This window comes from Zychaea mexicana (genome assembly GCF_025766255.1).
Source record: "Zychaea mexicana strain RSA 1403 chromosome Unknown BDB00scaffold_16, whole genome shotgun sequence".
Taxonomy (NCBI): domain Eukaryota; kingdom Fungi; phylum Mucoromycota; class Mucoromycetes; order Mucorales; family Lichtheimiaceae; genus Zychaea; species Zychaea mexicana.
The window spans coordinates 500,034-519,196 of NW_026516679.1; the positions used below are offsets into that span (position 1 = coordinate 500,034).

The 19,163-nt window shown below is 42.8% G+C and overlaps 9 protein-coding genes across 9 annotated transcripts; 4 read left to right on the top strand and 5 right to left on the bottom strand.

Annotated features, from left to right (window-relative positions):
* Window positions 1-580: 580 nt before the first annotated feature.
* BDB00DRAFT_945228 (1-pyrroline-5-carboxylate dehydrogenase) lies at window positions 581-2,927 on the top strand. Its single transcript, XM_053129505.1, has 5 exons — window positions 581-687; window positions 770-877; window positions 974-1,069; window positions 1,187-1,293; window positions 1,446-2,927. The coding sequence occupies exons 1-5, from the start codon at window positions 619-621 to the stop codon at window positions 2,728-2,730; spliced, it is 1,665 nt and encodes a 554-aa protein (XP_052982437.1). The 5' UTR covers window positions 581-618; the 3' UTR covers window positions 2,731-2,927.
* A 3,550-nt stretch (window positions 2,928-6,477) lies between these two features.
* On the top strand, window positions 6,478-6,976 carry BDB00DRAFT_726225 (uncharacterized protein; the record flags this gene model as incomplete). The annotated part of the gene is made up of 2 exons (XM_053118245.1): window positions 6,478-6,516; window positions 6,602-6,976. Coding segments are annotated over 2 exons (414 nt in total), but the record flags the coding sequence as incomplete, so codon positions are not given.
* A 2,204-nt stretch (window positions 6,977-9,180) lies between these two features.
* BDB00DRAFT_869805 (uncharacterized protein) lies at window positions 9,181-9,430 on the bottom strand (the record flags this gene model as incomplete). The annotated part of the gene is made up of 2 exons (XM_053126644.1): window positions 9,181-9,211; window positions 9,285-9,430. The coding sequence occupies 2 exons, from the start codon at window positions 9,428-9,430 to the stop codon at window positions 9,181-9,183; spliced, it is 177 nt and encodes a 58-aa protein (XP_052982439.1).
* A 305-nt stretch (window positions 9,431-9,735) lies between these two features.
* BDB00DRAFT_810815 (mitochondrial fission ELM1-domain-containing protein) lies at window positions 9,736-12,381 on the bottom strand. The gene is made up of 9 exons (XM_053122566.1): window positions 11,700-12,381; window positions 11,559-11,624; window positions 11,325-11,465; window positions 11,127-11,207; window positions 10,997-11,046; window positions 10,734-10,922; window positions 10,569-10,631; window positions 10,274-10,458; window positions 9,736-10,171 (listed from the first exon to the last, which is right to left on the bottom strand). The coding sequence occupies exons 1-9, from the start codon at window positions 11,914-11,916 to the stop codon at window positions 9,868-9,870; spliced, it is 1,296 nt and encodes a 431-aa protein (XP_052982440.1). The 5' UTR covers window positions 11,917-12,381; the 3' UTR covers window positions 9,736-9,867.
* BDB00DRAFT_166744 (B-cell receptor-associated protein 31-like-domain-containing protein) lies at window positions 12,325-14,048 on the top strand. Its single transcript, XM_053116304.1, has 8 exons — window positions 12,325-12,550; window positions 12,626-12,649; window positions 12,767-12,826; window positions 12,900-12,937; window positions 13,023-13,063; window positions 13,169-13,325; window positions 13,399-13,474; window positions 13,560-14,048. The coding sequence occupies exons 1-8, from the start codon at window positions 12,506-12,508 to the stop codon at window positions 13,794-13,796; spliced, it is 678 nt and encodes a 225-aa protein (XP_052982441.1). The 5' UTR covers window positions 12,325-12,505; the 3' UTR covers window positions 13,797-14,048.
* A 20-nt stretch (window positions 14,049-14,068) lies between these two features.
* BDB00DRAFT_759079 (uncharacterized protein) lies at window positions 14,069-14,457 on the bottom strand (the record flags this gene model as incomplete). The annotated part of the gene is made up of 3 exons (XM_053119100.1): window positions 14,069-14,209; window positions 14,275-14,361; window positions 14,437-14,457. 3 exons carry the CDS (start codon window positions 14,455-14,457, stop codon window positions 14,069-14,071), a joined length of 249 nt encoding a protein of 82 aa, XP_052982442.1.
* Window positions 14,458-14,608: 151 nt separating this feature from the next.
* Window positions 14,609-15,494, bottom strand: BDB00DRAFT_810822 (HotDog domain-containing protein). The gene is made up of 3 exons (XM_053122567.1): window positions 15,185-15,494; window positions 15,022-15,098; window positions 14,609-14,936 (listed from the first exon to the last, which is right to left on the bottom strand). Exons 1-3 carry the CDS (start codon window positions 15,367-15,369, stop codon window positions 14,722-14,724), a joined length of 477 nt encoding a protein of 158 aa, XP_052982443.1. The 5' UTR covers window positions 15,370-15,494; the 3' UTR covers window positions 14,609-14,721.
* Window positions 15,495-15,678: 184 nt separating this feature from the next.
* Window positions 15,679-16,536, bottom strand: BDB00DRAFT_810823 (HotDog domain-containing protein). Its single transcript, XM_053122568.1, has 3 exons — window positions 16,256-16,536; window positions 16,081-16,157; window positions 15,679-16,008 (listed from the first exon to the last, which is right to left on the bottom strand). The coding sequence occupies exons 1-3, from the start codon at window positions 16,438-16,440 to the stop codon at window positions 15,797-15,799; spliced, it is 474 nt and encodes a 157-aa protein (XP_052982444.1). The 5' UTR covers window positions 16,441-16,536; the 3' UTR covers window positions 15,679-15,796.
* A 1,769-nt stretch (window positions 16,537-18,305) lies between these two features.
* Window positions 18,306-19,161, top strand: BDB00DRAFT_937211 (uncharacterized protein). The gene is made up of 2 exons (XM_053129246.1): window positions 18,306-18,557; window positions 18,656-19,161. Exons 1-2 carry the CDS (start codon window positions 18,323-18,325, stop codon window positions 18,991-18,993), a joined length of 573 nt encoding a protein of 190 aa, XP_052982445.1. The 5' UTR covers window positions 18,306-18,322; the 3' UTR covers window positions 18,994-19,161.
* The last annotated feature ends 2 nt before the right edge of the window (window positions 19,162-19,163 follow it).

Sequence of the window (19,163 nt, forward strand, 5' to 3'; positions counted from 1 at the left end):
GTTACCCATCTTTTTTTACTTTTTGGTGATCCGTTCGAGCAGAATAAAAAAGACATCACACCCCCCCCCCTCACCGCCCACTCCGCACCTTGTATGTGTGATGTCAGTTTGAAATAATACTGGGGATCTCAGCTATCGTGTATATACAGGCGCTGCACTGCACTATTGAATCGCTGGATACCTAGTATGTTTTGGGTGGTGGGAATGGTAACAAACAAACAAACAAACAAACAACGGTGGGGGGCGGGGCGGAGGAAAAAAGCAGCTGCGTGACATACACGTCAATGGATCTGCCTAAAATCTGATATAAGCGTGCGATAAGGTTGGGGGAGGGGTTGCGGAAGGAATGGAAGATGCATGGATGGGTCACCTTGAACATGATTCGTCGCCTTGCTTGGAGGCTGCGTGAGAAAGTTTCCATATCCACACGCGCGCGCGCGTTGCTTGTTTGGACCTAATCATGCGTCAAAATGTGTGTGTGCAGAAAACGGGAAAAAATATAAAGTCCAAGAAGGGGAGGGAGGACGAACCAACGGCCCTTGTCTCTTTTTTTTCCTTCTTCTTCCTTTGACACTAGCATTACTACTACTACTACTACTACTACTACTCATAGGAACCATGTCACATTCACTCCAGACCCCATCGCTTGCTCATTTCAAGCTGCCTGTCATTGAGAATGAGCCTATGGTAAGGCCTGTGCCTTTGTGCTTGACAAGCGTGGATCTGTGTTTCCACTGTGCAACCATCTCATCCTATTGAATGATTCTAGAAAAACTACGAGCCTGGCTCTGTTGAGCGTCAAAAACTCAAGGAAGCACTGGAGGCCATGCGTGCAGAGGGACCCTTGGAAGTGCCTGTCGTCATCAACGGCGAAAAGGTTTGTGTTCTATTCTCTTTTTTTTTTTTGTGTCTTGTGTTGATGACGTTAAAGGCAAGGAAGACCGACCTGACGTTTTGCTCCTTGTGTGTACAGATCTTTACCGGCAAGACATCCCAGCAGTTCAATCCATCTGAACATAGCAAGGCAGTATGCACGTTCCATGAAGCAGATTCTTCATTGATCAAAAAGGTCAGCAAGTTCACAGTGAGGTGTCCGCTTTATGGGCGATGAACACGCATTTTAGCATAACTACAACTTTTCCTGTCCCCAAATGTATGCTAACCCTCATATCACCGGTGACTACAGGCTATCGAGGGTGCGCTGACTGCCAAAGCGCAATGGGAGGCTCTTCCTTTCAATGACCGTGTTGCCGTCTTTCTCAAGGCAGCCGACTTGCTCTCAAGCAAATACAGGCAAGCTTCTCTTAGTTTGATAGGATTTGGGGGTGGTAGGGGTTATGTGGAATTGTCACAAAAAAAAAAAAGAAAGGGGGGTTGTGCGGGTCAAAAGAGGAGACGCAGAATCCGTCAAGTTAACACAAGTGACGTGTGACCATTTTTCATAGATACAAGATGATGGCCGCCACCATGTTGGGACAGGGCAAGAACATCTGGCAAGCCGAAATCGACGCTGCCGCTGAGCTGTGCGACTTTTGGCGCTTCAACTGCAAGTACGCGGAAGAAATGTACACTCTGCAGCCACCCAAGAACTCGTTTGGCACATGGAACCGCACCGAGTACCGCGCACTGGATGGCTTTGTGCTGGCCGTGTCGCCATTCAACTTTACTGCCATCGGTGGCAACCTGCCTAGTGCGCCTGCATTGATGGGCAACGTCGTGCTTTGGAAGCCATCACCCTCCGCTGTCCTCTCCAACTACCTCGTGTACGAGCTCATGGTCGAGGCTGGCCTGCCGCCAGGTGTCATCCAATTCGTCCCTGGCCCGGCTGAAGAAGTCTGCGCCGCCGCCATCGGCCACCCTGAATTCTCCTCCTTGCACTACACTGGCTCAACGGCTGTATTCCGCAAGCTGTGGAAGGACATTGGTAACAACATTGACAACTACACCAGCTACCCACGCATTGTCGGTGAGACCGGTGGCAAGAACTATCACATCTTGCATCCATCCCTGGACGAAGCAGGCGTGCGTCATGCTGCTTTGCAAACCATCCGCGGTGCCTTTGAATTCCAGGGTCAAAAGTGCTCTGCATGCAGCCGTGCCTACGTCCCTCAAAGCCAGTTTGCCAACTACCGCAAGTATCTGTTGGAGGAACACGCCAAGATCAAGCAGGGTGCGCCCTATGATTTCACAAACTTCATGGGCCCTGTCATCAACAAGTTTGGCTTTGACAAGATCAAAGGATTCATCAACCACGCTGCGTCCGACGATGATTGCCAGATCTTGGCTGGTGGCAAGTGTGATGATTCTGTGGGTTACTTTATTGAGCCCACGATTATCGTGTCCAAGAACGCCATGGCCAAGACATTGGTCGAGGAAATCTTTGGCCCTGTCGTCACCATCTACGTCTATGACGATAACAAGTTTGAAGAGACATGCAAGCTCATTAAAGACACGACCCAGTATGGCTTGACCGGTGCTATCTTTGCAAAGGACCGTGAGTCGATCGTCAAGGGAAGCAACCTCTTGCGCAGCACCGCGGGTAACTTTTACATCAATGACAAGTGTACGGGTGCAGTGGTGGGTCAGCAGCCCTTTGGTGGTGGTCGTGGTTCGGGTACAAACGACAAGGCAGGCAGTTGGTCGTTGCTGGTGCGGTTCGTGTCAACACGTAGTATCAAGGAGAACTTTGTGCCTATCGATGACTTCATCTACCCATCCAACTTGATGTAATAGACTGGCCTTTGTGCATTAGTGTTCTTTTCTTTCTTTCCATCTACTACACATAACTTTAAACTTTTCCCCCTTTCCATGTCACGACTCTAAAAAACATATCTCAACCACATTTGAAAATAAAAAAGAGTGAATTGTGTCTTTCTCCAATCTCACTTGCGCTACTCTAACGTAAATAGAGTAAGGGTCGTCAGTCGATTACGTTCATTTGATATGAGTAGTATCAGTATCCAAGTACATGTCACATTGATTTTTATTCTGCTTGCTGTTACTATATATAATTAAGCTCGACAAGATGTCTAATACTACAGTACCACTGATTTCTCTTGTTTATGCTAAGCCTTTCCAAGTTTAAATTCAAGACACTGTATGTAGTATTAGTATGTACTACTTACTAGTTGATCTGCAAAACCATGAGAGGGTTTTTTCTTTTTCCATCGAAAAGAAGCATGACAGCACGAGATGACACTTGGTTTTCTTGATCGAGGAGAAACGAGGCCTAGCTAATAAAGGTAAAAATTAATCGACTGGCTTTTGATCTGGGATTGTTGCATGTTTATCATAATCGTTGTATTTTAGGGCGGCAAGAAAGAAGGGGGTGGGGGGAAAAGAAGAGCATGGTCGTTGTCGTTTTGTCAAGAGCAATGAAAAGAGAGTCAAGGAGCGCCGGCTGTCGTTGAAGAATAGTGACATGGTACCCTTATTACAGTCTGTATGATAGATTGGAATAGAATTTGTAGTGTCGCAGGGAGGCATAAAATATCCTTAATGTGCGGAGGGCATGGAACATGCGCGCACAAACACCTAACAAGTGACCTAGCTATTTTAACCCCACTAATTTTGGCACGCTTCCTTACTCCGTATTAGTTATTTTCGCTTTGACTTGCAGAGTTTACAGTGTCAATTACACTGGGCGTATGAATTGAGCAAGACATCATCACAAGCAAGCGGCCCAACTTAACTTGTAAGTATATAAAGTGACGAGGATCGTAAAGTGGCTATTCTCAAAGGAAAGCTGAGTTTGGCAAATGTACAGTGGAATGAGATGTGCAACCCACCTTGCAGGGCCCTGTCTTTCCATCCGTCGCTTCGAATCCAATAAAAGAGCCTTTATTTCTTTTGATACTAAATATGCAAAATGCAGAGAGAGAGAGAGAGAGAGTGGCAATTGATCCAGGTGTGTGTATTTTAGGCACAACAATCAAATAAGCATGTCAGAGGCTTCATTGGATGATCGCCGCTGTAAAAAGAAAAAAAGATGCCGCTCCCTCCTCGTGGGTCAGCGTTACACGATCATGCCTAAAAAGGCTCGAGGGCAGCACACTCGGCCGTCGAAATTAGTCTTGCAATTTACCCTCTGCTACCACACAAATCTATCGACAATGCTTTGTCTATCCCTTGTCCCTCTCCTTCTCTCTAGCCTCTCGCGCTCCTGGTAAAAACTCCACATCGCACAGCCAATATCAACTGAGCTCCTACACGCAGACATACTTTTCTCTATCTTCCCGTTCCTTTTCATTCACTTACCTCTTCCTTCTCTTTCCTTTCATTCATATTCACCCTTCTTTGGTCTAATAGTGTGGGATCCATTCGGTCGAATAATCATCTAATCGCACCAATACTACTATTATCCTTACCATTACTACTACTCTTTACACCGGTGGCAAATATATTATGCATTATTTGATCTACTAGCTGTCCGTCATTATACAATCATTTACACGATATATTACAATCTTCATTATATTCCAAAATCTATCCTATATATCCCTCGTTTACCTTGCTCCTTTCGATATTGAACGTATCACTCAACAACAACATCATCACCACAATACACACACGCCTCGTTTCAATTCGCCAAAATGTTCAAGAAACTTCACTTGAACTCGCCCGACAACATGACACCAACCTACAACAGTACCGCACCAACCTTCAACAACTCCACACCTAATTCCAGGTACAGTCTTTGAATTCCTACTGATTAGTTCGCTACCACCTCTATGGAGGGGGGTGCAATTCGAAAACGCGAAGATTTTCTAATGGCGACGATCCATCGTGTATTTGTATAGATTGGTGCCCGGTCCCGCGCCATTAGGAGCATCGACGTCTACTGGATACCATGTATGTATTGCTCATGAGTGACTAGTATAAAAAAACAACAGGGTTATTGACTATTTTGTGCGGACGTGAGATTAGGCTGTTTCTGGCGAGTACCAGAATCAATACAAGGAGAGGAATCAGGTAAAGCAATAAGAAGCCCCGGTGTTGTATGAGAGGAGTACTAAGTTTCGGGGGGGAGGGGGGGGGAGGGGTAGGATTGAGTGGGCTATGGTCTGCGGGGAGGTAAACTGAGGGAGGACAACAGAAATTAGGCAGTCCTAATTGCATTTAGCTCACAATAGAACCCATTTTCTTCCACACAGTCGTACAGAGAAAGTGACGCATCTGTCTACAGCACATATGACCTACGCGAATCACTCGTCGATCCATCGAATGAGCGCGTCGTGGGCATTTCTCGTGAAACTTATATCGGTAAGCACCTGCTAGAACAAAAAGTGTAGGCGGCTCCCATACTGATACTTTACAATATCAAACCTCTGCTCAATTTTTTAAGAACCACAAACATCGACATTGGTACACACTCAGGTGACTCCACAAAGCATCTATGGTGCACAATCATTGAACCCGCAGGATGCCTCAAGAGCATCTTTTGCATCATCCTTGAAACCATCCATGGCTCATATGAGCTTCTTTAACGACGAAAGCAGCGACTCACTGCATTCAGATATTCGCAACTTGCGACCTCCTTCGCCTGTCAAATCACGCTATCAACAAGCAGAATCGCCGGTGCGCATGCAGCATGCGTACGTTGACGTTCCTCTGCCTTCTGCTGCAATCATTGAACAGGTCTCGGCGGATAATACTGCAAGCGTATACGTCGACCGTTCTTCAAACGTCAGTGGATATTTCAGTAATGCTGCTCCTGCTACTGCAGCACCACGCGGTGGAGCGCCTGAATTCTTATCCACGTCTTATAACAACAACAGCAATGTCGATAGCTACTATAACAATGCCACCAGTGGCAACCCAACACATCAACAGCAACATTCATTGTCTTTATCCTCCTCCTCCTCTTCTTCCTCTACTCACACTTCACGTCAGCATCCGCAACCTTTGGCTCCGCTCGTCATTCCACCGACTCCATCACGCTCCACCACACAAACACAACAGCAGCAACAGCAGACTCCAGCACCACTGCATCACTACCAACAGCAGCCTAGTCCAATACAACAAAGTGCACCAGCTGTAGCAGCATACTACCAACCACAGCTGTATTCCAACACATCCAGATCACAAGAAGATGGCTTGCAGCAGCCACAACTTACACCAGGCACGCAAGGTGGCTCGTCACCTTACACCGTCTCGCCACGCACACCGTCTCCCAATACCTTACTCCCACCACAGCAACCGTACGCTAACAACTCATTATCGCCATCCTCAATATCGTCATCACCTACTTCGCCATTGCAACAGCCTCCCTTGTCCCCATGCATGCCACCGCCCACTGCTCATCCTGGCTTATCTCAAAAATTACAAAAGCAAATGCAACCTGCACAAGAGGAAGCTGGTCAACCACAATCGGAAGCAGAGGCATTGGTGGCTGAAGGTATTCGCTACCACGAAGCCAGCAACTTGGACAAGGCTACCGAATGCTTCCGCAAAGCTGCCAGTAAGGATTCACCTATTGGCATGTTTCTTTATGGCGTTTCACTGCGTCACGGCTGGGTACGATATATCTGCCTTTCTTTCTTGTCTTGTTCTATAGTCAATGCATTGAAAGGAGGAATGACTAACCTTTTGATTTTGACAGGGATGCAAACGCAACGAGAGCACAGCATTTCAATATTTACAAAAGGCAGCCGAGCACGCTGTCATGGACTTGAACAGTCTATCAAGCACGGTCATTACATCAGCAGCCAAAGGTGAGCTGATCATGGCTATTTACGAGCTTGGTGTTTCGTATATCCAGGGCTGGGGCTGCCGTAAAAACAAGGAAACGGCCGTCTACTTTTTCAAGTTGGCAGCTGATCTTGGCGACCCGGATGCTCAAAACGATCTGGCACGATGTTACTCTACTGGCAAGGGCGTAAAGAAGGACATGAAATTGGCTGCCAAGTATTATCGCTTGGCTGATAAACAAGGTTGCGGTATCATGGGCAATTCTTGGATTTACAAGTCAAAGTATGATTAAACACGCTTACTCGTAGAAAAGGTTGAATGTATAATATAAAGATATCCCACACACACACACACACTTCTTCATCCTTCTTTCGCATATCCCTCCTCGTTCCATAAATTGAACAATGAAACTCAAAGCAAAAGAGTGTGCTTTTTCGCCCCGCATTCATCTAGCTTTCATCGGCATTCACCAGTGTTCGTGTAACAGCTACATAATATATAGCAAGTACGTTGAAAAGCAACCCGCATCTAGCTTAGTCTTTTGAGCTGTTAATTTTCCGGCTACAGTAATACTGATTGTTGCAAAGCTAGAAACGTGAGTTTAGAATACCGTTGCCATAAGGATCGATCTGTTACCATGCGAAAAACACGAGAGTGATTGTTCGGGATGCCGCAGCGAAAATACGTTTATTATCACTCTACAAAACAACGACTTAGTATGACTAACAGTTTATCCGGGACTGGTGGTATCATCATGAATAAGAGAAACAAGGGCCCCGTGTTGTTGAGGGCACAAACAATAATTTGACTGGTGACCGATATCATCGGTCTTGAACGCTACTTTAGCAACTCAATGCGGAATAGGGGTTAATAGAAGGGATTTTGTGTATATAACATGACATCAACAAAACCATTGAAAGCACAAGAGATGTGGAGCTCTAAACATTTATTTATTTATTTATTTTCCGAATGGTATGTTTTGTTCTTGTGTTGCCGTGATGGTCTTCTAATGTGTCGTCTGGTTCGATGTGTGTTTTCCATAATTATGATAGATTGCCGGCAAGCGACCTGGTTTTGAAAGAGTTGTCTTTTGGGGTGTGATGAGAGTACACGTAGTTAATCATATCATTCTCATGGTGCATGGTATGATTAGCACACTTTTCATCATGTCATATTCATCGTATTACTGTTGTAAAACTGTTGTAGATCCAAATCATGGGGCCAAGAGCATAAAAAACACAGCGATAGAGAAGAGTTACTACACATCGATGAGTTGTACACATAATAACTACATAGTACAACCAAACCACTTGGCTATCCTGAATGACCAGTACTTTAGCTTATCAACATTCAGTCATGATATGCGGTTTCTCTTCGACATTGTGGATTGGGGTTTTACTAAACTGCATCTTACGGTCGGCAAAAAGAATGAAGAATTAAAGAAGTTCATATGACATTGTGGGTGTGTATAAATAGGGGGACGGGACCTGTATCAGGTTGCCAAATATTACAACATTGGGTGATGTGATTATTTGAAAACAAGGTTACGCTGAGGAGATCATGGGTATGGATGGTACAATACATGGTAATGTTGTAGTAACTTGCACAAATGGTTATTTTTGGTATACTATCGCTAGCTGGCTGCTGATAGATGGGAAAGAAATCTATCCGGACTGCTACGACTATGTATCATGACAGGATGATGAGTTGGTATGGGTGGGTAGTGGTATCGTATAATACTTGTTTGTTTTGTTGTTCTCTTCTCACACTTGTAGTAGTCCCATTTATTTCTATTTGTTGTTGAGTGTTGTAATATACAGCCTCCTCTCTTGATAACATTATCCCCATGACCAAGTGATTCCATTTTGGGTTCTCTCTCTCTCTCTCTATTTCCAATCATGTGGGTGTCGCATTGTCGGAAGCAAAAGTGGCGTCGGAATAGCTAAATTCGTCCATTTTCTTACGGGTACCTGTATACAAAGACACGATGCGGGGAGCTTCCCAAGCCAGCTGTTTTTAGTTTGAATGTCATCATCATATTTTTATTGTCATTTGTGGTTAAGTATCTCGGGGTTAAAACGCGTGGCACGGAGATAGGTAATTCTATATCGTGCAATAATGGACGTATGTACATAGGAAAACAGGAAGCAGGGCTTTTTTGCACATATATATATATGAAAAGAAGATATGGAATGTAATAGAACGAAAGAAAGAAAAGACGGGGGATATGTACATGCACAGTGGCAGAGTGTTTGTGCAACACCACCGCAAGAAAGCGGAGCAAAAATCATCAAAACTGTAGAAATGTCAAAGTGTGCTAGGGTATATGGGTGTAATGAAGCGAGTAGATGGCGATGCTGTTGCTGTGATAATGACGGATGATAGAAATGTATACGCGGTGTGTGTAGGATGGTGGAATATGTATAGTAGTATGTGGGTTCCTCCGCAAGGAGTGTAGGCGTGTCCCCTAGTTCTTGGCCAGCAACTCTTTCATCGCGAGTATCGACACCAGAACTCATGGCTATATTGAACATAACGAAGAAGCGACGATGAGTTTACATGCCCCCAAGACAGAACATGGAAGGTGTTGTTACCTGAAGCGAGTTATGTCGACTCCACACTGGGGGCAAAAGCCAGAAGAGTGTTGGTCAACGAGGGATTTGAAACCATGGTTGTGTTCTTTTTTGTTGACAACGCCAGACTTGTTCATGTTGTCGTTGTTGTTCAATTGCGGGTCCATGGCTGTTGTTGTTGATCAATGAAGATAAAGTAAACGAGTCAGAGAGAAAGATGGGGCGAAAAGACGAGGTGAACAATGAGAGGGTGCCCTTTATATAATTGAATTTTCCCCGTCTTTTCTATAAAGGGTAAATTGCCCATCCACCAAATTCGATCAGCTTCCAACAATACGGCCCCATCTGCTCGATTTGGTTTGGACCGGTTAAACTCCCCCCCCCGCCTTCTGAACTGGGCCAAGAGAAAAGCCCTTGTCTTTTCGCCAAGCAATTGTCACATTGTTTTTTAGCACGCATGAATGCATGGAAGCGTCAGTATATAGTAGTATACCGCCCAGTATTATATAAGTTCGCGTCATAATGATCACCCCACAGCACTACTTTCTAGAGTCGGTACATAGTGATTACATTGTTATAATTATTATTATTATTATTGATTTTATTAATCCTTGCGGCGTTTTCCGGTAACGCGTTCCTGACGTAATTCGGTGACCTCATATTGTACGTGTTCAAGAGCAGCCTCATTCTCGACAAGCTGGTGCCCATTGGCCCAGGGTCCATGATTACCCAAATAACTGTACGGATCGTATAATGGATGATGCTGCTGCTGCTGTTGTTGCTTACGAGACGCGCCTCGTCCACGGTCAAGCCGTAATTTGCGTGTGATGCGGTTGTCACGAGCCCACCGGTGAAATCGCAACAAGTGTTGACGGCATCGGTCACCGAAAGCGACGTAAACGGGTTTACTGTCATAAATTACGATTATTATTATTATGATCGTTTGCATACGATATTTTAGCATTGATGAATCGGAAGCGGCCGATGTGATGATGCTCTCCGGGTCTTACCGTTTGGCTGCTGCGTGTGCAACTGCGTAATCGAGATCGGCTGTGACCACCACGCGAGATGCTTTGTCAATGATGCTTTGGTATATTTGCGCTCTTGTCAGGCTCGTTTCAGTATCAGCCATGGCATCCCAAATGGCAATAGAATCTGCCTGATGACTGCACATTTGCTTTATTGTTGTTTTGACCTAATTTGTAACGATTTCAGTATTTGTTATTGGCGCAATTGTTACCACTGTCTATCTGCTATTTTCTTGTCCTTCCATGGGCTTCTTTTTTAGTATAAAAAATGATTTACCTCCGCAGTCGTTTTTTCTGTGAATACAACGACGATCTTTGCATGGAGTTTTTTGACCATACGCTATATGGAATAGCAAGGGCTCGTAAGCGCATGAAAGTTCTAGAACTGCTATTGTTCTTTTTCTATTGGATTCTATGCAAATCATATTTTTCTCTGTGTTACCTGCATGTTATCAGCCAAGGAGCTAGCATCTTCCGAGTACCATCGGCATTGAGGCGTATAGCCACCGATGATCACGGCTACCATATTGTGCGATGACGTCGTAGCACCATTACCACCAGCAAGAAATGATGCAGGTAGAATGGGTTGTAAATAGCGCTCATGGCCGTTTTCGAGATCTAATAATGGAACCTAGTATAAACACACATGCATGATTCTTTGAGTATTTATCCTTTTTCGACTCAAATGTGTGCTGTATAGGTTACCTGTGTGGCTATGCTATTCTTTTGTTTCGAGTAAAAAGGACCGAGTTTGGCTGGTTTAGAACACAAGGTTAGTGTATATCATGCCAACGTCGTGAACATAGAATACAACCGAGATAGAGAGATAGCGTACCGAGCTTTGCATCCATTTCATATTTTGGAAGAACAACCTGGTCAAAGTATAGAAATGGTATGTTTGGGTATCCAACGTACACTACACATAAACATTTGTTGTGTCAGAACCCTCAGTCCCCCATCACCGTCATCATCACCACGATACGTTTGTTTGTTTGCACTCTCTTTCACACCAAAAAGATCTATTCTGCTTTACCTGAATACGTAGTAGGGTTGTTCTTGGATACGCTTAAACATGCAGGTACAGCATCGGGTGCACTGCAAATGACGAAATCCGGCTTTGAATCTCCCCATTCTCCTTCCTTCAGAGTCAAATACCAAGGTGCTTTGCGATTATCTGTGATGTTGATATTGAGGAAATATTGGTAAAAATGCCCCCACTTTGATAGCTAGAATATCCAACAACAACAACAACAACAACAGCACTTGCCTTGTCTTCGTTGTAAAAACCAATCCACCAAATACTTTTGAACAATCGGTGGGAAAACCTGTAGTCCTATTATAGTCACCCTTCGTATCTGAGTATGTCACATCTCCCTTGGTAACTGGACGAACGTGATTTTTTTATTACCTTTGTTGACAGCTACAGTTTTAAGTTCGACATGACCTAATCGTTTACCGAGTGCCATGCCGGACAATGTCGACTGAATGCCACCGTCGGTCAAGACCCATACCGGACGATCGTTCACTGCTTTTGCTGCTGTGGTTGCAAATAAACGTATGCGATGGGTTAGCAAGGTGGATCGACGTGGACGAAGTATGCTGCTGATTCGTGCGTTGGCGATCATATTGTTGACAACCGCAAAAAAATGTGTTTGTTTTACGACTTCAAAATCCGAAGGCGCTACAATAAGCAAGCTGCCCTGAAATAGGCTGACTTTAAGCTTCTGCTACATGAACGTACAGAGTTGATTCGCATGGAATAATCTGACAGTAAGATGGATACATCGGCTTCACTCCACATCACCTATGTATTGGCTGTGCAATCTTTTATAATGCTATTTGAATCAGGACACTGCTGGGGGTGGCAGTCGTCGTTTTACGCCCGGAAAGGGATGGATGTGTAGACGCGCTCCAATAGGATAGCTGGCCCTTTTGAAGGATGATAAAGTAAATCCAGTGTGGTAGTATCATCTCATTAGATCCCTGTTCACAAGGCACGGTGAAACTTGGTTTCGAGGGAAACAATCATGCGATAACAGCTCATACTATTTGTGAGCCTGCTTCCACGTGTCCAAGATTTTTGATTGGTGGGATGCGCATATACTACGTATGTCGCAGTGAAATAAAAAAAAGCAGGCCAAGCACGTCGGCCGAGCCAAGCATTTCTTTCTTCTTTCCCTTTCCAACTTACCCGCACACTTGGTTGAAAGAAAAATGACCATTTACTATACGCTCACTTTTGGAATCTTGGTCACTGAGGTATGTTTGACTTGCTTGACCACTCGCTTTCCCTCTTCTCAACTAACACTAACCGAGATTTCAAAACTATGTTAGATGATCATTTTCTGTATTCTGGTGGTATGCTTTTTTTTCTATTATTCCACGCGTTCCTTTTTTGTTGGGACCTGTAGCTGGCATTGCGAAAAGAAAAGTGATTTAACTCACAGACACTACGTGAATTCTTACCGTTTGTAGCTTCCACTCCCCTCACATTGGCGTCGAGCCATGCTCAAGTTTGCCTCGACTTCTCCTGCTGTAAGTTTACATTCTTCTCCAAATTGTGCTTTTCCTTTCGTTTAAATGTTTACGTGTATATTATTGTACATAGGTCGGCAAAGCTCTCCACGTTCTCAAAATTATCTTTGCGTAAGTTTATAGTTTATGCAGTTTTTGTCCATAGTGAGCTGTTTACTTGTTAGAGTACTCACAGTGAAATCATATGGTTCTATAGATTCATTTTTGTTTTGTTCATTGGTATGGGAAAAAAAAGAGGTTCTTTTTTCTGCGTTAATCGCAACCGATGATGATGGCAAGGTGGAAGTATGACGTTGGAGCTTAACTGATATGCAAATTACTTTTTATGTGTGGGTGCTGCAGATACCATCAACCGACTGCAGCGCATTGATTCTTCGGAAGGTGAAGGAGGAGAACAACGCCAGCACTACGACTACAGCTACGAAGCAAACAACAAGGCCAAAAAGTTTTACGCTCAACGCAACTTGTATCTCACTGGTTTCACGCTCTTCCTGTCATTGTAAGTGTGTAACAAGGAAGGGGAGGATCTGAAACTTGTCATTTTTTCTCGGATACTAAAGGTTCGACCATAGAATCCTTGAACGCACCAGTACTTTGGTATTCCAAGTCCTGAAGCGTGAGGAAGAACTCGAGAATTTGAAGAAGGAGGTAATGGCATGGGAAAAAAAGGCAAACTTAACTAGTGTTTATACACGTTTTGAACGAACAATGTAAACTGAGATTATCGTCATAGACCCAATCGACCACGCAGGGTCACCAAGAATTCATTGACAAGGAAGACATGTACAAGAAGGAGATTACTTCGCTCAACACTGACTTAAAACAACTCAAGCAGCAGGAACGTGACTTTGAGACGCTCAAGAAGCAGGTGGCACAGCAAGCCGTCGAATACAATCGGTTGGCTGATGAACGCAATGCATTGGAGCGTGCTGCGACTGGCGAGAAGAATGAAGTCAAGAAGGATATCTAAAGGAGTGTCATCAATCAACCACCACCACCACCACATCATTTATTGCAAACCACAAGATAAAATATATCCCCCAAAAACACACACTTATCTGCTTATTTACCTGTCAAACAATCAGCAAAGAGTATTAAAAAAACAAATTGTTCTTTTCTTTATACATAAGAAAATTCAAAAAAGAAGAAAAGCAAGTGTACACATGAAAGGGTTGGAGAATGCAAGTTCGATAATAAAAGATGATGAAATGGTGGGAATATTGGGTTAAAAGACACAACATATTAGGCGACAGTGACGGTATTCCCCACTTCAAACGTTTCGCCACCGTCTTCGTCTGCAAATTCGTCTGGATCGTAAATCACTCGAATAATAAGGGAGCAAGAAGGACAACGAGCTACATCTTCACCGTCCTTTAAATCATCCTAATTGTTACAATCAATTAGAATACAATTGTTGTTTGTTGAGCTGTCATATAATGTAGCCTTACGATGCTGATCTCGAACTTGTCTCCGCATGGGCATGGGTAAGTATAGATCTGCTCGTCCTCGTCGAACTCCATGTCTTCAATCTCGATCTAAATTACATGCATCGTTAGTGGTCGATCCAATTGAGTGTCATAAATTTGGTTTCCCAACAAAACAATGCATACCTCATCATAGAAGGACGTCATGTCGAACAACGAGTAGCAAGGTAGAAACTGAGACAGAAAAAGAGCGAAAGAGAAAGGTAAAAGAAGGGCCCTTCCTGATTCAGAATATTAAAAAAAATTCAGATGTTTCTCATGTGGTTACAAAAAATGCCAGTGTACAATTGATTATACGGCTCAAGACTACTAGGTCTTTCTTTTAATATCGAGCTCATGTACAGGACAAAATGGTCTATGGTAATTGATAAAGGCTTGTGTGTCGAGAAATGCAATGTCTATATGTATGGTCTATAATCTAGCATCAATGCGGTATTTTCCATGCGTTGAGGTATAACATAAACGGTTGTCTTCCTTGTTGTAAACTCGAGTAAATACGCTGCCCACACTCTTGCCAACGTGTTGAACTTCACATTCGATTCGTGCAACTTGTCCTGGAGACATCCCGTTCAAATATGCTACAGATAACCCAGTCGAGACTCCTACGAATTGCCATTTATGTTTGCCTACATTATGTATGCCGTTAGCATGCTACTCGCAGTAGCCAAGGTACTAATTTCACCATTGTTATTGCTAAATTGTGCTTAATACCTTGATTTGTCAAGATTGCAAAACTACTGCATACATCAATCACCGTCGCTACACATCCACCATGAAAATTACCGATCCTAACAGCGCATATGTTCACACAACAGTGTGTTCAGTATTTTAACTTTCAAGTACAATAATGTAATATTGTTAGTATGCTACATACAGGTTGCAGTGCTTTTCCGCGATCTCGAACTCCCATGTAACTTTATTTGGCTCAGCTCCTACGAGCGTCAGTTCGTTTTGCACTTGTTCCTGCCAAAGTTTGTTCTTTCGGCCGCGTTCCTCGTATTTCAATGCACTTTCGTAGAGGTCTGGAAAGCTCTTGGCAATTTCTGGATTGATTTTCATCGTTTTTTTTAGTGTCGCTAAAAGGGCTGTAATAGGCTGATGGAAGGGGCGGCAAAAGGTTGACTTGTTAAACGATTGGAAGGAGAGAAAGAGAAGACAGCTAATTTTCTATAAGAAGATGGGACACACGAAAGAAAAGAAGTCTAAAATCTCTGATGACAAAACTATTTTCCACGCATACACTTTGTGTGACCTGGAAAAAGGGGCGAGCGGTTGGTTGATATATATTTCTGTCAGCAAAAGCAGTTGGGTCAATATACTACTACATTTACACCATTTAAACAACGTAGATCCATTGGCAAACTCCACCTTTTTCCAACCATAGTTTTCCCAACCGAGATTTTCTGTTGTGTTTACTCCTTTTATAGAGAAAAAAAAAGAAAAAGCGATTCTAGTAATATTAAAAGCGAAAAGAAAGGTGGACGATTTACAATCTCGAATCAATGGAGTACTTGGTATGTGATCCAGAGTAACAGAGCTTGCCCTGGTCATTGTAGACCTTGGTATATATGTTGGCCAACGATTTACCCACTCGTTGGACCTCGCATTCAAGACGGGCAGTTTGACCGGCAGCGATACCGCTCATATAGGATACCGCCAAGTCGGTCGATACGCCAATGAGTTTCCAGCCGCCTTTGCCTATGTTTAGCCGATGTAATACGCGTTCGTGAGTTATCACGATGAAATAGTTTTGAGTAAAGAATATAGTACCTTCATATGTCAGGATGGCGAAGCTGCTGCAAATGTCAATGATCGTTGCTACGCATCCACCGTGGATGTTACCTAGCCTACACGGATAGTACACATTAAGAGTGTCAGCGATAAAAATGCGCGCCTATGTATACCGCGAAGGGAAGCGGTTCACAGCATATAAAATTATACGTACTGGTTACAGTGCTTTTCAGTAACGTTAAAATTCCAGATCAATTTATTCGGCAAAGCTTCGACGATCTCCAACTCGGCATGGACCTTATCCTCCCAGAACACCGTTTTTTCCATCCTTCTTGAATACCATTGTACCATCTCTTCCAGGGCAGGGTACTTTTGAGCAGCTTCGGTACTGATCTTCATTTTCTGTTACTTGTATGCGGGTAAAAAATTGAATAAAAGAAGACCGAACTATCTAGTCTGTGGTATTTTGTCAAAAAAAAAAGAAAGAGAGTGATACGAGGAAAAGGAACAATTCGAATGACAAAGTCAGTTTCGCACATGAAATCCTATTGTGAACCCCACACAAACCATTTACACCGCCGCCCTAAATAACCTAATTCAAAAAAACAGCCTATTATATTTATAGCCCGCAAGCATGATTATGGTCAACCGCCATTGCTCCTGCTAGTTGGACATGCTAATGTTGTTTTTATATATGCCTATATATTACGTTTGTAACGCTAACAGCATCCAGCTCATATAAAAATAAAAAACAATCAACGATATAAAGTTTCAGGTCAACAATCTTGAAGTTTGCTCTCCATCATTCCACTAGCGACAGTGGACCCAGAACAGCAAAGATGTTTGTTCTTTGCATCATGTGATTTTGTGCCAACAAATGCTGTCGTCCTTCCCAATTTTCTGAAGCTCGCATTCGATCCTTGCAGTTTCCCGATACCAATTCCATCAATACAGCTCAAAAAGATGTATGTTTGTAGCCCAGGTACTTTCGATGGATCTTCACCTAACAAATACACCATTTTTGGCGTGACAATTCGGTTATTGGCGCTACTGTAATAACGCTGGTATGTATACGTTAGGGTAATACGGCTCAACCATTTATTTTCAAAGTAGTATCTTGGTATCAGAAGATGCATTCTGCGACCTAGATTACATATAACATGTCCCTGGTGTTATGCCACGTGCAAGCGCGCCACAACAACTGATCAGTGCTGCCACAAAACCGCTCGGTAACTTCTCTGTACAAGTATTATATATTAGCTTTTTGAACAGAAAATAAACTACTGTCAGTGATAATAAGAACTAGATAATTGTACTTAAAAGTTATGTACAGTGTCTTTGTTGAATATTGCACTCAAAAATGATCTTGTGTTTTCCCGGAACAAACCCCACAAATTTCAGGTCATCAGCAATATTTTCCTCCCTTAGGATCTCTCCATGTTTTGGTATCTTGCATCTGAATTCTTTGACGTATTTACTAAGTGTTGAGTACCTATCGGCAACTACCAGCGGTAATTTCATTATTTATCAAAGAATAATGTAGTTTTTGAATAATTTCTGACGGGTTTTTATATCCTCCGTACGATTATGTGCGAATACAGTGTCTCATTTTAAAAGGGTAGAAACGAAAAGGGATATTCTAGTCATAGGTTTCTACTAGGATACATACGTTCGAAGGCTACCAAGCTTAACGCAGACTGCAGTCAAGTACCAAGCCCGCTTACCGCTTTTCCCTGCGATCCAAACAGAAGAAAAGGATATGGATGGTGTTCTCTTTTGGACGTTGCCTTGACTTGATAGTGCGTATAGATACTTTGGAAACTCAGGATGACTATAACTGTTATAACTCGAACAGATTACTAGTATTACTTTCAAGTAAAAAAGCAGTAAATTTGCTCCAAAAGACCATGAGTATACATATAATATCGGGGACCACTGTATTAGGCTCCAACTGATGATGCTGTTGGACTCACCAATACTTTGACAACTCTATATGATACGCATGATTACATTATTTTCTCAAACTGTTTTGTTAGAAGAGTCATACACAAAGCCTCTCTTTTCGTATGATAGCAAAGCACACACTCTTATTTTATCTCAACATTCATGCAATGGTGCTTTCCGTAGCAGTGGTATCATACCGACTTTTGAATCAAAGGTGTATATAAATATAGAACTCAAAATATAGCATGTTACTGACTGATCAAGGAATAAACCCGATGTACTGCTGTAAGTGGCTTTTTGCTATTGTTGCTAAGCTAACAGAAAACATGTACACAAAATGTATGATATGCATATAAAAAAGGTCTCAAAAACATTATTTAAACAGCTGCTCTTAATCTTCTTTCCATTCACGTTTCTATACAATCATCTACGATCACAAAGAATGCTCAAAAGAAACATGGCGAAGTTCGTATCGATCTTACTACTTGCTACGTACATCTTCTGCTTAAATGCGATCGGTGCACTGGCAACACTGTTTTTATCGCCAACCCAATATGAACAATGGGAAACAGGTCAGTAAATAAATTCAATATCATTCTACCCAATTGACGGTTAGCGTAAATAGCACACATTCACACTCTGTATTCTTTTGTTTTATTGACAACAATAGGGAGTAAGGTCCGCATTCATCTTAAAGGTGGAAGCGCCTCTTCTGCAGATCTTCAACTCGTCGATACAGGAGGTTTCTTTGTCAAAAACCTCGGGTTCCTCGCAAAAGATTTTGAATACAAGGATGAACAAGTTTTCGAGTTTGTTGTTTGGGACGAGCTTCCTTCAGGAAATACCTACCAGTTGGCATTTCATCCAAAACTTGACAGCGGCAAGGCAACAACGGCGTTCTCTCAGCCATTTAGCATTGTCAATAAGAATGACAAAATGAAGATGCTCAACAGCGGAAAATGGATGAAGGATACTTTTTCGTCGCTAGTACTGGTAGTGAAGCCATGAAATATAAAAATAACTAACGTAATACACGAATGTTTCCTTACAATTTTTGTGTTTTTACATATACATTTACTTTTGGTTTGTTGGAAACAGGCGTTTATTTGTATTGATCTATTAATATTTACTACAATGAGCATATGTAAACATTGAGTCTGCTAAATAAAGATAAAGGT

What these genes read in the sequence shown, in the direction of transcription:
- BDB00DRAFT_937211 (XM_053129246.1), top strand. Translation starts at nt 18,323, where the DNA reads ATGTATGATATGCATATAAAAAAGGTCTCAAAAACATTATTTAAACAG. An exon ending in ATATGAACAATGGGAAACAG is followed by an intron (nt 18,558 to 18,655) that starts GTCAGTAAATAA and finishes TGACAACAATAG; the next exon opens with GGAGTAAGGTCCGCATTCAT.
- BDB00DRAFT_945228 (XM_053129505.1), top strand. Translation starts at nt 619, where the DNA reads ATGTCACATTCACTCCAGACCCCATCGCTTGCTCATTTCAAGCTGCCT. An exon ending in TCGTCATCAACGGCGAAAAG is followed by an intron (nt 878 to 973) that starts GTTTGTGTTCTA and finishes TTGTGTGTACAG; the next exon opens with ATCTTTACCGGCAAGACATC. An exon ending in ATTCTTCATTGATCAAAAAG is followed by an intron (nt 1,070 to 1,186) that starts GTCAGCAAGTTC and finishes CGGTGACTACAG; the next exon opens with GCTATCGAGGGTGCGCTGAC.
- BDB00DRAFT_810822 (XM_053122567.1), bottom strand. Translation starts at nt 15,369, where the DNA reads ATGAAAATCAATCCAGAAATTGCCAAGAGCTTTCCAGACCTCTACGAA. An exon ending in GCGGAAAAGCACTGCAACCT is followed by an intron (nt 15,099 to 15,184) that starts GTATGTAGCATA and finishes ATGCGCTGTTAG; the next exon opens with GATCGGTAATTTTCATGGTG. An exon ending in TGCAATCTTGACAAATCAAG is followed by an intron (nt 14,937 to 15,021) that starts GTATTAAGCACA and finishes TACATAATGTAG; the next exon opens with GCAAACATAAATGGCAATTC.
- BDB00DRAFT_810823 (XM_053122568.1), bottom strand. Translation starts at nt 16,440, where the DNA reads ATGAAGATCAGTACCGAAGCTGCTCAAAAGTACCCTGCCCTGGAAGAG. An exon ending in ACTGAAAAGCACTGTAACCA is followed by an intron (nt 16,158 to 16,255) that starts GTACGTATAATT and finishes CTATCCGTGTAG; the next exon opens with GCTAGGTAACATCCACGGTG. An exon ending in CGCCATCCTGACATATGAAG is followed by an intron (nt 16,009 to 16,080) that starts GTACTATATTCT and finishes GGCTAAACATAG; the next exon opens with GCAAAGGCGGCTGGAAACTC.
- BDB00DRAFT_166744 (XM_053116304.1), top strand. Translation starts at nt 12,506, where the DNA reads ATGACCATTTACTATACGCTCACTTTTGGAATCTTGGTCACTGAG. An exon ending in TCATTTTCTGTATTCTGGTG is followed by an intron (nt 12,650 to 12,766) that starts GTATGCTTTTTT and finishes TACCGTTTGTAG; the next exon opens with CTTCCACTCCCCTCACATTG. An exon ending in GTTCTCAAAATTATCTTTGC is followed by an intron (nt 12,938 to 13,022) that starts GTAAGTTTATAG and finishes ATGGTTCTATAG; the next exon opens with ATTCATTTTTGTTTTGTTCA.
- BDB00DRAFT_810815 (XM_053122566.1), bottom strand. Translation starts at nt 11,916, where the DNA reads ATGATCGCCAACGCACGAATCAGCAGCATACTTCGTCCACGTCGATCC. An exon ending in GTTTTTACAACGAAGACAAG is followed by an intron (nt 11,466 to 11,558) that starts GCAAGTGCTGTT and finishes TCAACATCACAG; the next exon opens with ATAATCGCAAAGCACCTTGG. An exon ending in CCTTGGCTGATAACATGCAG is followed by an intron (nt 10,632 to 10,733) that starts GTAACACAGAGA and finishes TATTCCATATAG; the next exon opens with CGTATGGTCAAAAAACTCCA.